This window comes from Amphiprion ocellaris, chromosome 16, assembly GCF_022539595.1.
Source record: "Amphiprion ocellaris isolate individual 3 ecotype Okinawa chromosome 16, ASM2253959v1, whole genome shotgun sequence".
NCBI lineage: Eukaryota > Metazoa > Chordata > Actinopteri > Pomacentridae > Amphiprion > Amphiprion ocellaris.
In genome coordinates this window covers 24578979-24598087 of record NC_072781.1, presented here as the reverse complement: position 1 = coordinate 24598087, position 19109 = coordinate 24578979, and the positions used below count along the sequence as shown (strand labels likewise).

Here is a 19109-nt window from a genome sequence, read left to right as displayed (position 1 = left end):
TGACAGGGTTAATCAGTTTTGCTGTATTAAGTTTCTACTTTATTTTCAATAAAAGCTTTAAGTGTTTTGCAGTGTTCATAAGAAGAAACACTTTACTTGCCAACTCATTTGACATTTAAGTGATGTTGTACAGAGTGCGCTCACTTCTGTTGCATATTGTAGCGTTACTCCATCTAGGACTTCTAAATCACAACCCTTAATGTTGTTTAATGACTTCCAGCAGGACGGTGTTTGTATGATACAGATAAAAAGTGTGACGTGGGCTGAATGAGACTGAAGCAGCAGCACAGGGTCAAGATGTCCTCTGCTTATGAACTTAAGAGCATTAACCCGTCTTAAACAGCATAGTGTCCACCAAAGCTGTCTCCAACCATTAGTCAGGAGTGGATAGTGTGGAGACAACTTACTTTCACATCCTCTCACTTTTACTCTTACGGTGAAGAAACATTTATGCAGGCTGTTTTGTCTATTGTTTTCCAACTAATTTGCATCCAAACATCACAAAAGCAAAAGTGAGGAAAGGTCATTTGTCCAGAATTTGTCCAGTTTTATTTGGAGAACACTTTTACTTGGATTGACACTACCACCTCGGACAGTATAAATACAGAAATATATACAGCATTTATAAAAGCAACATTCATGGAAAAATATATCTGATGTTGTAGGGAGCAGTTTACTGTGTACTGGAGGGGTAAGCCTGCATCTATCTGTAGCCTGCAGCTAGTGCAGAGTGTATTATTCATGCTCTGTAAGAACTAAATTCATTCTCTGAATGCAGTGTAACCACTCTATTGTAATTACAGTGCCATGATAAACAAGAACAATAGCAGCGTAAGTAACACAAGTAATATAATTAATATTTGCTCTATAATCTCAAGGCTTTTCTGTATTCACACTGCTGAACAAGCATTGTTTTAATGAGTTTCATGTAACACCGCTTGTGTATCGTGGGGGTGTATGTTACAGGGTGTGTTTGCAAGTCATGTCTCATCTTTAATGAATGTGTCTTTTCAGTTTTTTAAAACTTTTTAAAATTTCCAGTGGAGTTTGTGTTCATGGTGTTGTTGTGATCACCGGTCCAGCCAGCATATTGAAGGGTAGCGTTCACTCAGCGTCTTACGCAGCTGAACGCTCTGTGTTTTATCCCTGGTTTCCACCACACACTCCACCTGTAACCACACACACACACACACACACACACACAGTTAGCCCTAATTAGGGCAGTGAGAGGGTTGCTTGTTAATTATGCAATACTTTTCACCTTTTGACACCACCGGTGAATAAACAGTACAGTTTGTCAGAGTAGACAGCAGAACCAGGAGATAATGAGAGAATTCTGCTGGGCTCCAGTGCAACGTGATGCTTTCATTAGGTTTTATGAACAGGAGAGAATACAGCAAAGCTATTACCAAGATAAGACCATTGATCCAACAGATTTCATCATTATTTTCATGAAATTTTCATTTGGGCAAATTTCTGAAGTAATTTTTTAAAAATTTATTTAAAGGAAAATACATTTTAAATCCAGACTGTGTATGTTCTGTTGAAGCAGCCAGTATTTTAGTCCCAAAGTGGACAGGATAATGGTGAATTTAAAAAAGCAGAAAAAGATCATAATGTTAGCAAACTTAGCAATGTCAGTTATACAGAATAATATGTATAGTTCAATCAAGTGAAGCTGTAGCAGCAAAACCCCTCTCATATGCTAAGCAAGGATGCATTTTATTTATTACAAATAAAATTTTTCATTTGTAACCAAACAAATGAGTTTAAAATGTAATTAATTTATCCCAGTAAATTATTTTTTACTGTTTTGGTACAATTTGTAAATTATCATATAGATAATAACTGATGTCTGTAGTAATAGTTAATAAACAATTTTAATATGGTTTTTATTTGCAGTTATGAATATTGATAATCCATTAATAAATACTAATGGAGGTATCATTACAAACTGGTCATCACGTTTGCTTCTGGAATAGGGAAGAAAGTCACTAATAGGCAACTTTAAACCATCAAATATACAGTTATTAAAGTAAGCTGTTGATAAATCAGCAGCCAACAAACTGACAACCTCAGAATAGTTCTTCATTTATTTATAACAGATAATAGCTAAAATTTATGAAGGTGCCTCATTAGAAAGTAGCACCAAACTGTCTTGAAGTGGAAGAAACAGTTCTTCCAACGATGCAAACAAACTGCGTAAAAATCTCTTAATTTGTTGCAGTTGTATTTCTGGCCCTTTAATTCCCGCCAACTCCCTGACAACTCTACAGCAAGAATTCAACGGCATTGAAGGAAAAGTCGATGAGTGGATTGGAGAGGAGGAAGAAACAGATCGGGGTGAAGAGGAGAGCTTAGTCGCCTACCTTTGCCTTGAAGAGGTCTGATTTGTCACCGTGTCTCCGATGGCAGACATCCAGCAACCTGGGAGGAAAAAGACAAGAGAGGGGGAACAATTAAAGGCTTCTTCATGCGATGGTAAAACAAATTCAGCATGAAGCAGCAGAGCAAAGAGGTCTGTGAGTGGGTGGGTGTTGACTCTACCTGACATCCTGTCTGGACAGGACGTCCAGCAGCTTGGCCATGTCTCCGGGCCACTCTCCCAGCTGCACTGTGAACTTACTGACCCGGTCGTCCAGCACCAGGGCTCGGTCCACGCACTGCCTCACCAGCTCCAGCTCCATGTTCGCGCTGCTCACCACTACAGCCACCCTACAGCAAAGACAGAGGGAGGCTTGTTTCATCTGCAGCCAAAAGGATTAGCACTGCTGACATTGTTGCACTGCCAGAATGTCAGCTTTTCAGGCATTAAGAGAAACATTTCAGCCCTCAGAGTCAGAACTATATTTAAAAGGATACAAAGGGCTTTTACACTGTTGAAAAACTAGGTCTTATAAATACAGGAATACTTTTGCTGAACTCTGACTTCTCTGAAGGGGGATGAGCGAGGAGAATTTCTGTAAAGGGTTCGAGTAGCACAATATTAATACATAAGACCCACTTTCTGCCTCTCAGTTCTGGTAGTTGTCCAGCCAGGATTGCAGCCAAACCTATGGCTCCTTCTGTGTCCACAGTAGAGCGTTCAAACTCCTGAAATCGTAGCATCGCCACCAGGGAGTCCTCCTCACTGTGTCAAGAAAAAAAAGGTCTTCAATGAATTTAAATGCCAGAATAAGTTAGTACAGAAAAGGCTTTTAGTAATATGAGTCACAATACCCTTAAAGACAGGATTGTTTCAGAGGAAAAAAGTAAAACCAGCTCATAGCTGTGTTTGTTTCATACAGTCGATATCTGATTTACGGGAAAAGTCTTTCAAAAGGAGCTTTGAAATGTAAATTTGCCGTGGAGATGCTGTACCTGACAGAAATGACTTTATCTACCAGTTTCTTTGCCAGCTGGAAGGTGTTGACACCAAGCGAACGCTCCATAAGATCTGAGAACAGACAGAAGATCATGATATATTCATTTATTGCAGGCGATAAATGGAAGAACAGGAAAGATGTGCAGAATGATGAACTGTATTCCACATCTACAATCATGATAGTCCTGCAGAAAAGGATCCAAAGATGAATAATGATTTCAGAGGTCTATGTGTTTACGTAGAGTTATGGGTTTACCTCCATAAAGTTTCTTATTGGGGTTGGTGTGCATATCTTTGATTGGACTGTCTGTTTTCAGAGACTGTAGCAGCAGAGGGAAACCTTCTGGTTCAACTCCCTGTTGAAGAAAGTCCATCCAGTTATTACTGCTAAGTACTGAGTGAATTATGAATCATCATGCATGTCAAAATAAGTCTACACTTATGTTAGTAGCTGTGTGAAGCTGCACTCAGGCCTTGTTCACACTGGGCATTAGCATGCATCGTTAGTGATCAGATTATGAGCGGACAGCTGTAAACATAGGAGTGAATGCACCATAACTGCATTGAAGACACACTGTGATCTCGCTCACACTACATTTAATGATGGTCTGGGCCACATGTTTGTTTTTTACTAGCAGTGTACACTAGTGTATCACAGGCCACAATGAAGGACCACCTACTCAGCTGATGTCCTGTGTTACTTGAAGCGTGTAGTCATTTGCATGGGAAAATGGTGGTTTCCTCTGAATTTCTGGCAGATAAGGCAGTGCATTACTGCCTCCCACCAGTTAAAACATTTGGTCTCTGCAAGCGAAAATTATTTACATGTTTATTTGCATATAGAGCAGGGAAGTCAGAGCTGATCACAAGAGACACATATGGAGATCCCAGACTGTCTCAAGAAGTGACTTAACCTGCCATCTTTCTAGCAGCCAGCAGGGGGCAACTTCACTGGTTAAAGTCCAATTCTACTGAAGTCTATGAGGAAACAACCCTATGTCGCACTTTATCTGGTAACTCAGTAAACATTGTCCAAATACGTTTATGGTCTCAGTTGCTGGTTTTAAGGCATCATGCTTTTTGAATCCAGCATAATGATAGTTTTCGTTCCATGTAGAGGAAAATAAACAATAAAACAGGATGTTTTAGGGCGGGGCTACATTGTGATTGACTGATCGCTGCTGTATCACTGTGCATATTGTCCTCTAGTCCTTGGTCACATTCACCCCTCATTTATTATGTTCGTTTTGAATGGAGCAAGATGACAAGGCTTCAAAATCGTAGTCCACAAACCAATGAGTGATGTTGCAGCCATTACGTCCTTTTTTTAGTTGCTATTTCCCTTTGTTGTCTACTTGTGATCAGCTCACTAAAGATGCTCGCCCACTCAAGTGATGCTAACATCAGCATGTTAAAATGACAGTTCTAATGTGTGTGAGGTTTAGCAGAAGTAAAGTTTTTCATGTTAACTATCTTAATTTAGCATGCTTAGCAATATAAACAGAGTAGAGTTCAGGCTGATGGAACTATCATGTGTTCATGATTATCATCAGTCTATTCATTACTGTCAAAAAGTAATAGAAATATCAATCTTATGGTGTCATTAAGTACGTATATTCTTGGCAATCCAATGCAGGTTTAGTCAAAAGTAGTGAACCAAACGACTGAACTGCTACATATTGAAATATTGTTGTTATTGTTCTCCTTATTCATGCCTCATTTGCAAAAATCTCTCGTTGCTACATTGTCACTCATCTGCATTTACCTTTCATGATAAAAGTGTAATTCAGTGCACGAAATACAGGATTCTTTCTTGTAAATTCAACTGGAACATGTCATTTTGCATGCTCTATATACAGTGTATTTCAAATTTGCTCACAACGCATATTTTCCACGCAATTACATGCAGTGCCAGATGTCCAATACTGACATGAATAAATGTGAAAAACATGATTGATTACTATCAGTAAAACAGGATTGTCGATGAGCAGATTGGTAGCCTTAATCAGTCTGTGTGTGTTTCATAATGATCATTGCTGGGTCAGTGGCAGAAAGTTGGCTTGATTGCTTCATTGAACACAAGGATATTTCTTTATGATTGAAAATAGAAGGAGATGGCTTTTCTGTGCCTCCAGTGTAAACAGAGAAAAGCTCTCAGAGATTCAGCTGTGAAAAGTCAGTGGAACAAGGGAAAACACTGCAAATATATTTATCTTGTTAAGGAAATCCAACAACAATGAAAGTCACACTTAAGCCATTCTCATCTTTTCAATAAAAAGTATGATAAAGAGAGAAACAGCACTACCAATACCAATGGTGTGAAATAAAGCCTGCAAAAATATATTCATGAATTCAGCTGCTATTAATCATTCAAAACTCAAACTTCTCAGTATCTACTTACTATAACAAGAATCTGAGAGTTGAGGTGTTTGATGGCTGCAGCTGTTCCAGCCAGTAGGCCGTACTGTCCTGCTGCAGGAATAACCACTGCATCCAGTTTGGGTACTTGTTCATATATCTCCATGCCCACAGTGCCCAGTCCTGCCAGGTACGCTGGACACTCATCTCTGGTCACCAGCAAAGACAGAAACAAGACTGATTTCAGTAGAAGACAGACACATGAAATGAAGAGACAGTGTTTTGTACTGTATGTAACTGTGTCCCATAGTGGAATGTTAAAGGAATATCAGCGTAGCTGGTGGTGTGGTAGACTGCCGCTTATATTACAGACAAACAACTCTGCAAATCCTAAGCTGAATCTTGGAGACACTGACTCTTCCAGGTAGAGGTATCCATTTTCTTTGGCCAGATGGCGGGCGTGGTTCTGGGAGTCGTGGCCGGTGCTGCCGTAGGAGATGACCATGGCACCGTAGTCTCTGTAGATCCTGAGACGGGGTGACGAGCAGCATGACGGCATGATGACAAACACCGGGACCTTCAGCTCCACTGCATGATGAGCCACGGCCATGGAGAAGTTACAGTCAGTGGCCACGATCACACCTTTCCTCTGCTGCTCCTGGAGGGACATACACACATGTATGTTCACATGGAGCAAATCTGTATACAGAACTGACATCAATAAAGAAGTCAGTAGAAAACAATTTGCTTTGACTCCTGTTCTTTACAATGCTAAGAGTAGTACACAATACCTTTCTAGTGCTATGATATTATATTACAATATGATGCACTGAGCCAGGAAAACTCCTTCACTTCACAATTATGGTTGATTACCAAGCTAAATGAGGCATTTCAACACAACAACACCAATAACTGACAATTATAGATTACACCAGTAACTTATTTATGTATGATAATAATTTTTGTCTTGTGCCACTACCACTACCACTACTGAGTTTCTAAAAATTCTGCCACATTTCCCATCATGCCCTGATCCTCAGCAGGACACCAAACCAGCTTAGACCAATTTTTTTTTTCTTTTTTTTTTTATTAAAGAAACTTTGAAACCCCAAGAATTCTTCTATCTTGTACTGAAATAAAAGTATGGGAAGTAAATTGTGCATTTAACTTAATTTTAAAGAAAAAATGCAAAAGTATTAGCATCAAAGTATACTTCAAGTACCAAAAGGAAAAGTACTTATTATACAGAATGGTATATTTCAGAATAGTGTGTAATGATGAAATATAATTGCTGATGTAATAACATGTTCATCACTTCCTTTTTTTTATTTTAGTTTGTAGTAGCTTGTGAATTTAGCTTCTAAGATAATTAAAGTTTTGTGTTCATCTATAATACTCCATTATGATTTACTGATTATATTTTTGCATTATTAATTCAATTTGCAAAGTAATTTGTAATCAAATTTATCAGATATGTAGTGAAGTACAAAATATATCTCCCTCTTATTGTAGTGAAGTGAAAGGAGGAAGCAGCAGAAAATGGAAACACTCAAATACCTCAAAATTCTATTTAGGTACAGCACTTTAGCCAATGCACTTAGGTTACTGCCAGTCATGGTGCTGTTACATGGTACAAATCAGACTCAGTTACTCATAGACATACAGCAGACAAGTGCAAGTGCATATGTTCTAATCACTACAGGTCAGCAGTGGTCAGTCAACACATGTGTGTCTACATGAACACAAAGCATGGTTGACCCTAACAGTGACCTGAACCACAAGAAGGGATCATCTCCCCATCTCTATCTCAGCTTGCTTCACCTGAGTGAGGGAGGACAGCAGGTACAGGACTCCTCTCTCCTTCACAGAGCCTGTGTAGTGCAGGTGCTCCTTCTTCAGGTAGATCTCCATCCCGTACTGTTTGGACAGTCTGGAGTACTGCACACACAAAGAGGCAGCAGTGTTAGAGCCGAGCTGTGAATATTAATGCCAGGAACAAACTCAAGCGTATAATTCATTCATTCAGTTCATCTGCCCTGTTCACTTGGGAAACTTAGAGACTTTATCACTAATCTTCTGTAGAGATCAAAAATTGATTAATGCTTCTCGGTGTAAACAGAAAATGATGTAATCTGAAGAAATTTACATGAAAACTGTGATTTTATTCCAACAAAATGCAACATATATTAAACACTTACATACAATTCAGATTCTGTTTACATCTTGTAATGGCAATGTGCCTGTTCTTTATAGCTCATAGTTTTAGATTGCTGTCTTTAAGTTGGGTCATTGAGACACTAGAACATTTCTGGGACTCTGAAGCTACAGGTCTCATGCCATGTCTCTTATTGTTAAAAGGGAATTTGAAATAAATGCATTTTTTGAACTTTTTCTCCTGCTGTTCAGTAGCAAGCCTTCCTTTGGACTTGTTAGAGGATAGGTTCAAAAAGTCTGTCTTAAAAATCACATGGCCAATGCCCATTTGTACCCTGAAACCGCTTTTACTTGGTGTAATTATTCCTTAGGGACAAAATCCATAGTCCTTGCCCAAAGTCAAAGCAGTTGACATCTTTTAAAGTTTTCCTGTTCAGCAGCAGTGGAGATATAGCAACAAAAAGTCTTCTTTTGTAGAATGCTGGTACTTATATATCTGGCCACTTCATCAGGTGCACCTGAACTCTGCTTTTAAGATTAGCATTAAAACGCTCATTTTTGATAAAACTTACAGTTAATGCTACTCAGGTGACCCTAGACAGCTCTTGGATTTCCCATGATGCACTGAGCACCTCTCCTCTACTGTTCTGTCTTTTATTTCCATATTGTTGTATTCCATCTTTGCATGTCATTAACTTTGTGTCTTCTCTCTCCTGTAGTTTGGGTTTTGTTCTCCCTGTTGGTATTTCTGGATGCAGAGCTGCATGTTTCTGATCTGCAGTTATTAACCTCAAGAACCTGCCCAGCACTTATTGGTTTTCTTGTGTGCTACTTGTTTTATTCTCTCTGCTTTCTTTTTCTCTGCTCCCCCTTACCCTCACCCTAACCTAACCAGTCGAGGCAGAAGACCACCCTCTCTGAGACTGGATCTACTGAAAGTTTCTTCCTGGTTGAAGGGCGGGGTTTATTTCCTCCCACTATCAACAAAGTGCTGCTCAAAAGGAATCATTGGATTTGTTGGGTTATTTGCTACACTATGCAAAGTCTTGACTATGTTAGAACCCTGAGATGACTTAGGCGGCCAGGGAGTGTTTAAAAAACTCACTTAGATGTTTGATCTTCTGGCTGTTCTCTTGTTAAATGAAGTTCTAATGTCTCTGGTGATTGAGGCTTTGTTTAGTCCCCTAAAGGTCACAGGCCCCCATCTTGTTGACTTCCACCATGTAAGTTCATTCTACATCAGCGTACCGTGCAGGGTGTCTTCTGTATCCCTGTCTGGATTCTGAAGGCTGCTGCACTGATGTCCTCAAAGCGGAGATACTGAATAGGAGGTCTGGGGACGATTCTGAACTCGCTGACTCGTCTGGTTTTGGGAGGGTTCATGAGCATGATCTCAGGACACCCCACCACTTTGGTTTCATGGACCTTCACATCTCCATTGAGAAGCTCCTCCTCACCAAAGTCCTTCAGACGCTCTGGCTCAATGAGGGTGGGTCTGCGCACCGCAATGCCGTTACTGATAGGGGGGCCACATTTGTAGGAGCCGCTGGGCTGACTGGGGCCCAAATGCAACTCCTCTCTGGCAAAGAAAACAACAAACAGAAATTGGGCCTGATTAAAAATCAGATCTGCTGCATTTGACAAAGGTGACTTTTGCAGAATGATTGACTACACAGACTAGACCAGACAGGGAGTAACTTGAGTGTTTTTCTTCAGCATCCTCACACTGATAATATTTGCCAGAAATATAAAGATTTACTGGATGTAATGAGAAGGAAATGAAAGATAATAAGAAACCATTACAATCAAAAGCACAGACGCTTCAAGCCTGCCTGATATCAATAATCCACTACAGTGAACACCCTGTGCTCTTAAAACTTGTTATTGAAATGACTGCAGCCAGTGAATTCTGAAAGGGAGAAAGAATACGTTTGTAACACAAGAGTATGCTTTGGAAATATTAAGTAACAATGTCAAGTATATATGAGCTGTAGCAAATTAAAAAAAGTCTTCCATAGACTTGATTAAGTACAAAAGAATACATTTTTAGAATGTGAAATAAAAGCTATTCTGCAATTCTGTTTATCTCTGGAATCTCTCGGAGCAAATTAAATATGTTTTAGACACCCAAATTTAGAGATATTAAACATTCAGTCATCTATGTCTGGTGCATAAAATTGCTCTGGATGCACAGCAGCTGGATAAATGGGCTGCATTAACATAACATGCTGCTCAATGAAGAAAAGTCAGTGGATCTGAGAATTTGCCTCTTCAGAAATCCACCACAACCTGCTCCTCTGTTTCTTGTTGAACAGGGAGTCCTGGTAGATAGTGACCACCATGAAGTAAATAGGTTTTCATTTGGATTCTGACCCCAGTGTTCACACATACGTTAAAAAGTGGGCAACTCCAATTTCCAACTGCTAAAACCTGACATGGACTACATTGTGAGGACCTTGTCATTGTCTACATTGTTATGGTGTCTTGGGTGCAACAAAGGGTCCATCTCCAGAGGTTGCATCCTACCACACTATCTCCCATCTCTGCAGAGCAGGAGGGAACAGACAGAGAAATGATACACTCACAACATAGACTTCATGATATGCCCACACAGACAAGCATGAACAACACAGATGGCTATAGAACAGAACCAGTATTAGACACATCCAGTGCATAGCACACAGACGAAAAGCAGCAACACTACCTAACAGAAAGAAACTAAAGATGGACATCTGGCATCTTTTGAGGTCTATGTATAATCATGAATGTACAGGTTCACGTGTGTTTTGGGGTTTATGTGCAGTTTTATATTCCTATGATGTATAGATGTATAAAATCAACAGCACTCATGCAATATTATTTGCAGGGAGGAGACTTAAGGCATAGCAAAGAGAAGGACTTTATTTCTGTCGGTTTATTTGAAGGATTTTTTCCTGGTTGATATAAATCAGAATTTAGGGTTATCTTTGGGTGGCCTCTGGCAGACATTATCAGTAAACACTTTCAACCCACATACATACAAATCGTGTTATGACTCACCACGTTTTAATGACACACCAAAAATACAATGTAGCTGTCACACTAGAATGAGTCTATATTTGAGTCTGGATGTAAGAATCTTTCTAATGTGGCAATTTTACAGTTTTTACCATTCACCAAGAAAATCCAACTGACCTCAGGCCTTAAATGAAGGACCATGACTATTCCCCCTACCACACCGCCCCCTCATTCTTCAAGAGGAATTCATTCACCTTTCGTGTCAACCCAGCTTCCAGTCTCCGAGACAGATTACGCCTATAAGTCAACTTATGATTCATTAGACGTTCAGCTCCTCTTTTTAGGAGACACATAAGCGATTAAAGTGGCATTTTAGGGCTAAATGCTGGACAGCGTGATTTATAACTGCCCAGTGAATGGGTATTGGGTAAAATCAAACATTCAAATCGATTTAAATAGTTCCGTTTCTTTCCAAATTTCTCAGTTGTCAAATGTCACTACACAAAATTGTGAATGTTTCTCTTTCCACGCAGTTAATAAGGAGGTTCTTTACTCAGTATGAACATAATAATAGGATTACACTCCTTAGAGATTTACTCAGTCACTTAGCTGCTGAAGCAGATCACAAATGGTTAACATTTGAATAACATTGTGCAGTGGGGTCATATTAAAATCTGCAGTAGAAGGAGGTGTTTGGTGCATTGTGATGTCCAGATAGAGGCCACAAAGAGTAAAATGAGGAAAAATCTGCTGCTGAAGGTGCTTTAGTGAGTGTCCAGTGGGCTAAAATAATATCCAAAGGCCACCAGGTGGAGCAGCCTCCCCAAACAACAGAGTGAATGTCTTAGTGGTGTCAGACCTCTGCAGAGAACATCCCACTCTATTTATATCACAGTGATCCATCATAAACAATACGGTGACCTTTCACCTCGTCTCCTGGGTCCATTACTGCTCTCTGCCCCACTTGTCCGACCATCACTTTCAGCGCCATTTTTCAGGCACACATTGCGCTCTTAACACGGCTGTGAATAAGAAAAGTCCAAGGCTGCACCTGTGATAAGGCTGCTTTGGTTCAAAGGCAGAGTTCAAAAAGAGCATCAAAGGGGAGAATAGAGCAACATGGCAGCATCAAAAGGCTTCATCAAAAGAGAAGATGAAGAGCTGAAATGGTATGAAATTGCTTCTGTTATTTCAAAATAGTGCAAAAACCCAAAAGTGAGGACAAAGCAAAAAGTGAAGGAGACATTTCAGCCCACCAGGCTTTCATCACTGCACTATCTCAGCATCGGAATGTCCTTTTAAAGACTAAATGCCCTAACTGAATGCTGCACTGCTTCCTCCTTCCGACTGGAACAGCGTTCATTTGGGAAAAGAAAATGTCTCCCAGCACCGTATGACCCTGATTGCTGATGTTGCATTGTTGTAAGTGCTGTTCTGAGTCTTTCTGTCATTAAGGTCCAGGTTCCACAACTTCTTGCACTCTTTGGCTGTCTTTTTGGGTTTAGTAAAAGAAGCACCGAAAGGCTTGGACACTTAGGGCTAAGTAGTAGAAGGTTTCTTCTGTTAGTGATTCTTGTTCACTTTATTTAACCCTGGCAGTCATGGAGTTTGATGTAAGCTAAGGCAAACACTAGAGTGACCTTAAATAAGTGCTTAGAGCAAATACTTTGAGGAGCGAGTAACTGTCTGATTACTAAATGACTGTTTTGCTGAATATCATTAGACTGCTTCTCTTCCGACATTTTGTATCTCTCTCCACTGTTACTGCCAGCCTGAAGCATAAAGAAAAAACATTTAAACATTTATCTAAAAATAAACAGTTGCAACTTGCAACACATGTTTGACCCTGAATGTGATATAATGCCTTGACTGCACAAAGCAACACAACAGTATTGCACTTAAGGGAGACTATTTATCCATTTAATTCAGTGCTAAGATTTAATTTCTCTCTGTCTTTCTGAAAATCTGTCAGACATCCTGGAAACAAAAAGAAGAATAAGGCAGAGAAGCAAGCGGTGGAGCAAGTCTACCAAGATTTGGAGGTTTGGAAGTATCTCTCCTCGACATGGAGCACGAGGGAAAAGACGAGGAAATACAAAAGGAAGAAACCATTTCTGTAAGGGGCCTGGAGATTAGTGGAACCTTGATTTTGGAGTTGTAGCAGCCAAACATTGATTTGGAGGACAAATGGTTGGTTTTGATTAGGTCCTATGTGAGGAAGGGACTAGGGAGTTGAGGATGTGGTTGTTGAGGTTGTTAAGCTGCAAACACAGAGGTTGTGGAAGAGGAATGGAAGTAACTAAAAAAAAAGAGGCTTTGACTTATTGGAAGTAAGAGATGCCTCTTTGGAACAGAGGGTAGATCTGTCACTACAGGGATGATCTAGGTAGGGAAGAGGTCTGGAGCATCCAGGGGGCTACATGCTGTAATCTCCCACCTTTGCCAAAAGGGGTCATTCTCCTCGCTGTCTTTCAGTGCAGGCTTGGGTGAGTACAAACGCTCAAGTCGCTCACTCAAGTAGCTTGAGTAGAATAACTGGGCAGCAAAGTTCATCCTGGCCAAAGGACTTTCCTCCTACAGTCCAACAAGTGTCTCGGTCTGAATCCCCCTCCTGATGCGGCTGCTGCGTTGTGTCCGAGGGATAACAGGACACTAACTGCTGCTGCTGCTTCCCTTTCTCGGTGTTACGTCCCTGTGCCAGTTCCCTCTCTCTTTTCCTGCCCAGGGGCTATTTAAGAAGGGATTACAAGTGGACACATGCACCGGGGATGTGGAGCGTCTCTCCAATGGCCTGGCCACTCCCAGAGCTCTATTCCTAGGCCCAGACCAGGATTACTTCCCCGTTCTGTGACGTAGTGCTAATCAGACGGTCTAAGGAGATAGATGCAGACTTAAGATTTATCTAGGGAGCAGTGATCTGGGGGCTCAACCGCACAGAAGAGACAACTACGGATGGAGGATCAGAAATGAAGGATTGTGCAGTGGGAGGGTATTCAAAAAGGGCAAAGGAGGGAGTTTGTGTTGAGGACATGACCAGATCTAATTTCCGTGCCACCAAAATCTGTGACAAAAAAGCCACAGACATCACTTTTATCTTAACTTCCCATTTCTAGAATCAAGATGGATTACTGTTTTAGCTGCTTCTATGACATAAACAGAGAGCAACAATAAACAAACTCCCGTTTAGTTGCCAGATATCTGTGCTGACATCTATAAGAAACTATAAAAGGTTGTCGCTGCAGGAGAGACTAGCTTCCCTGGATAAATTCAAGCAACACAAATGAGCAGTACATGTAGTGAAACTGTAGAAAGAGACAGGCTGCCAGCCAGCCAGACAACTCAGACTTAATGGAAAGTGGAGAAGAGGTAAACTGGCTGCTGCCAGCACCCAGCAGGCAGTCCAGATCCTGTTCAGCTCTATCAAGTGTCCAATGTAGCCCTCAAATCTGAAATGATGAGCGACAGTGATGCCAGCGTTCACTTGCCAGGCTGGGGTGCAGCCCCAACCCAGATCACTACGGGAGCGTGTATAATCAGAGATAATCCCTTTAGTGGATTAAAGATTTTTTAACTGCTTGTATGAAAGACTCTTGTCTTGGTTGTGTAAATCACTAACTTTAATCAGTTTGTACAGGACTTTGATCTTTTCTGGTTGCAACATATCTTCTTGAATCCAGATTGTCTGCATCCAAGTAGATTAGGAGTTGAAATGCTTACTGCAAACATAAGTAGTCGTCTTCAGTCGTGTCTCCATTAAATACCTCTGGTTAGTTTGTTTTCCTGTACTACAGAGAACACTTATGGGTTAAACGTAGCTGCTCAGTAAACCTAAAGAATCTTTAATATGTTAAGCCTGTTGCCTCAGTCAGATTCAGCATATCAAATGTTAGGTCCCTGAGAAATAATCCATTTCTTTCTCATTACTAAAACATGGTTAAGGCCAGGTGATTGTGCCACACTGAAAGTAAACTGTCCTGTTTCCACCAGCAATCGCTATTTGGTCATGGTGGTGGACTGGCTGTGATTCATAGAAATAACAGGAACATCAGTTACTGAGCTTTGTGCTGAATGACAAAGCATTTTTACTTGGTGTTTTAATTTACAGACACCAGGAATCTAAGTCTGGTTTTATCCAGGAATTCTCTAACTAGATCTTTTTAGGCCTCACTTTGACAGAGTTTTAATGTTCATGTTTGCTGTTCTTCTGGTTCACCTTTGATTTTATTGGAATTACCTCTTTTAATTTGGCTCGGTTTGTTGGGGGCTCCAGGTAAACCCTTGATATTGTCCTTTTTCTCTGCTTTTAATCTTCAAAGTGTTGAAATCTGTGAAGATAGTTGGTGGGTGTATGACCACAAAGTAATTATTTTTATCTTTTATCCCTTCCTGCTCCCACAGTATCTACCTCTGTCTCATCTCACTTTCTCTGTACAAACTCAGCTGATAGCTTTAGAAAAGTTCTTCAAAATGCTGTTTTCACTCAGCAAAGTGTAACAACCCAATATGTACCCTGAAGTATTACTTTATAAGTTAAATCTACCATTCAACGACATCCTGCTCTCAACTACAATTGCAAAAGAAAAGTAAAATCAGTTCAAAGCTGCCCTTGCTAAACTGTCACACCAGGGAGAAAATGCAGGCAGACTGAAAGGAAATTATTACTTCTGTCATTTATATATTGGAAGGAACTGGTGTTAATGTATCAAAGACAGTCAGTCCTACTATTTTTCCTCACATCTTTTAAACAAATTGCCAAAGCCCAAAAGTCTTTTAAAAAAAAAAAAAGATTCTACAGTGAAGCCACCCACATATTGCATTATTATTATTATATTGAAGCTTCTTCCATCAACTGTAAAGAGTTTTTTTTAATCCTATTTCTTCAGCCTAATTAATGATTTCGGACACCAGATCTCTCAATTCTCCATTTTACAACCCCCCTACTTTGCTCACAAGCTTGAGGCTGTCTCTCTGCATAAAGGACACAGTCACTAAACTGAAACGTTCTTCGTGTCCTTTAGACGTTTTTCCTGCTAGATTGTAACAAGAGGTTGTTAACAGCATTGGTATCACTGTAAATACCGCTCTCTCTATTGGCTGTTTTTTCTTCTACATTAAATATGCAGTAGTCAAACCCACCACTGAGCTTCTTTATTCAAAAATCATTAGATTTATTTGCAAATTACTGTGCTTAGCAACAAAAGGAGGTGGTTTTCACAAATTTGGTGTTTTTTTAATGAAAACACTTATTATGTTTGATCTTAGCTCAGCATTTGATACCATCAGTTATACAATTCTCATCAATCACCTTGAAAAATGGGTTGACTTCAAGGACACCATGTTAGACTGATTTTGTCAGGTCTGCTCCAGCAGGCTCTGGCTTGGCTCCTCCCTCCTTCTGTATTTCTTCCTTTTTAGGTATTCAGAGTGTTGTGGCAGCAGCGGCAGGTGAACAATCAGGGGGATCAGCTGAAGCAGGAACAGGTGTGTCGGAGCCAGTCAGTCATCCACCTCCTCTCCATATATTCAGACGACAGTCACCACTTGGACGCCGGATTGTGAATGCCCATATTGGAACCTCACCTGCTCCTGAGGCCGAACCGTCTCTTTGGACTTCCCTACGACTACAGTTCCAGGCAGACACCGGGATCCTCTCCACCCACTCGCCATCTTCAGTCTGGACCCCATTCTGCCGTCGCTGCCTCTACCTCCAGCACAGCCCTCAGCCCATTACCCCCCTAGTCAGCTGTCCATCCCCAGCACGAGCCAGGTTGAGGTATTTAGAGTCGTGTAGTTAAATGTTACCAGAGACTCTGTTTTTTTTGTTTTTTTTTTAGTGAGCTTAGTTGCTCTTCTGCTTTGAGTCTGCGTTATGTTTTCTGGTGAGCTTAGTTGCTCTACAGCTTTGAGTCTGCATTGAGTTTTTTAGTGAGCTTAATGGCTCTTCAGTTTTGAGTCTGCATAGTGTTTTCTACTGAGCTTAGTTGTTCTTCCGCTTAGAGTGTGCGTTGAGTTTTCTAGTGAGCTTACTTGCTCTACAGCTTTGAGTCTGGGTTGTGTTTTCTTTAGTGAGCTTAGTTGCTCTTCCGCTTTAAGTCTGTGATGTGTTTTCTAGGGAGCTTAGCTGCTCTACAGCTTTGAGTCTGCGTTGAGTTTTTCTAGTGAGCCTACTTGCTCTTTTGCTTTGAGTCTGCATTTTTTTTGTATTAGAAATGACCATCTAGTCCACACGCCACTAGGGACTTCCTTGCCCTTGTATATAGTGTGGTTTTTCCAGTTCCTGTTTCCAGGGACCAGCTACTGGGAGTTGTAGTTTTTTTTTTGATCCTTACGCTTTGTCAATAAAAGTATTCTTGTTGGCTTCAGCTTGTCTCGATCTCTGTTCCTTTGCTTGAGCCTCAAAGAAAATCGTAACAGATTTAGACTGAACTTGTGAAACAGAAAATGCTCAGTAATGTGGTTTTCCCCAAGGTTCCATCATTGGCTCCATGTTTTGTCTATTTGCATGCTTCCATTTAGACATATTATTCGCACAAAAACAATACTTATTGTCATTGGTGTAATACCCAAATCTAGACCGCATTACAAAAATAACAACAAACTATTTAGAGCTGTTAATCTTTTCTTTCAAAACTCAAGCACTGGATGTCCCAAATCTTCGTTAAGCTAAACAAAAATAAATCTGAAATAATTCTGTTTGGCCCTCCCAAGTCCGAATCCTCTTTACAGCATAGTAGTAGCTGCTTGTTCGCAAATCTCAAACCAGCAGCTAGAGGTCCGGTGTATTGTGAAGCAGTGAGCTCTCTTTTAACAAACAAGTCATTCAATCATATTTCCTCCAGGTAAAGAGCATTTCAAAGCTCAAGTGCTTCCTTGGATGTGCTGATCTTGAGAAGTCATACATGCATTTGTATAATCTCATCTTGACTATGGAATTCACTTCATTATGGGTTAAGTCCAAAAACAATTTTACGTCTCCAGTTAGTACAAAACTTCAAAAAGACAAGATCAAATCAGTTCAGTTTTATTGGTAAGTTAGATAAATATAGGCCCATTTTGAATTGGCAAATGTACTCCACTTGGTATGAATCAGGAATACTCATACAGTCCTCTGTGAGGGACACCACCTCACATCCATGGTTACAGTCTCAGTACGCTTCAGTTGAAGTGCCTTTAAGACAGTTGTCTTTGAAACCTTCATCCACACTTTTCTAACATCAAAACTGAGACAGTGTCAGGACCACTGTTCCCTCTAAGCTGCGTGGGTGCGCAATTGCACACTGCTGACACGGTCTCCGCGCACAGAAAATCTGCGCTGCGCACACACAAAAAAATCCAACCTAAATTGTAAATAAAATAAACATGTAACAATTCATTCTGTGCTATTTTTCAGTGTGAGTCAGTGAGTGAGCGGTGACTGGCTGCTGCAGCCAATGATGCGATTCACATACGTATTTACCATAGACTGTATATAATGGTATTTACGCAGCTAATCAACGTCAGGCGTCCTTATGTGCAGCCATCGCTGTTGTCATAGATATGAATGAGTAGATAGGACACGCCCCTTTGAGCTGCGTGCTACAGCGAGGCTAAGCTAGTGGGGGCAAAGTTTCAGTGCATTCCGTTGATGTAGACGGCGTGAAAACGGAAACAAGTATGCCGGCTCACTGTGCTGCATACAGTTACACACTACGTCATACGATTGAGACAAGGAAACTTGGAATGACTTTTCATAGGTAAAAATAGTTTTTGGCTCTTTTTTCATTATGAAATCTTGTTGAGAGCTTCCAGTCTATGAGAGCTAACTAGTTAGCCACTAGCAAAACACTAAGGCGAGCTAGCAGCTTGACAACCAAATACCAGACGATTAATAGTAGCTGTAGTGTAGTTGTACAAGCAGTAGTAGTAATACTAAAAGTACAAGCAGTAGTAGTAGTATAAACAGCTGTTAGAGTCATAGACGTAATATCAGCATTTGTAATAATATTACAATTTGTAGTAGCAGTGCCAGTATCAGCAGTAGTAGTGAGTGTACTACCACTACTACTAGTAGTAGTCACATTGCTATTACTACCACCAATACAACCAATAGTACTTATAAAGCCTAACTCATGTATATCCAGATTACCATCTATGTTTTTCCTCCAAACCCATTTTATGATTGGGATTACAGGCAGTTCTTTAGGACTGCTCTCAAATAATTGAAATGTTACTAAACAAGGTTATACTTATCAAATTA

General features: G+C 40.4%; 1 protein-coding gene across 1 annotated transcript; it reads right to left on the bottom strand.

Moving 5' to 3' along the window:
- Positions 1-523: 523 nt before the first annotated feature.
- Positions 524-13603, bottom strand: LOC111573990 (uncharacterized). The gene is made up of 11 exons (XM_023278364.3): positions 13311-13603; positions 9125-9455; positions 7544-7660; positions 6139-6380; positions 5766-5931; positions 3621-3720; positions 3361-3436; positions 3005-3130; positions 2548-2715; positions 2370-2427; positions 524-1169 (listed from the first exon to the last, which is right to left on the bottom strand). The coding sequence occupies exons 1-11, from the start codon at positions 13424-13426 to the stop codon at positions 1071-1073; spliced, it is 1599 nt and encodes a 532-aa protein (XP_023134132.2). The 5' UTR covers positions 13427-13603; the 3' UTR covers positions 524-1070.
- Between the last annotated feature and the right edge of the window lie 5506 nt (positions 13604-19109).

Coding starts and splice junctions, on each gene's coding strand:
- LOC111573990 (XM_023278364.3), bottom strand. CDS start 13,426: ATGAACTTTGCTGCCCAGTTATTCTACTCAAGCTACTTGAGTGAGCGA. Junction 7,661..9,124: donor TACAGAAGACACCCTGCACG/GTACGCTGATGT, acceptor TTGTGTGTGCAG/TACTCCAGACTGTCCAAACA. Junction 3,131..3,360: donor GATAAAGTCATTTCTGTCAG/GTACAGCATCTC, acceptor TTCTTGACACAG/TGAGGAGGACTCCCTGGTGG.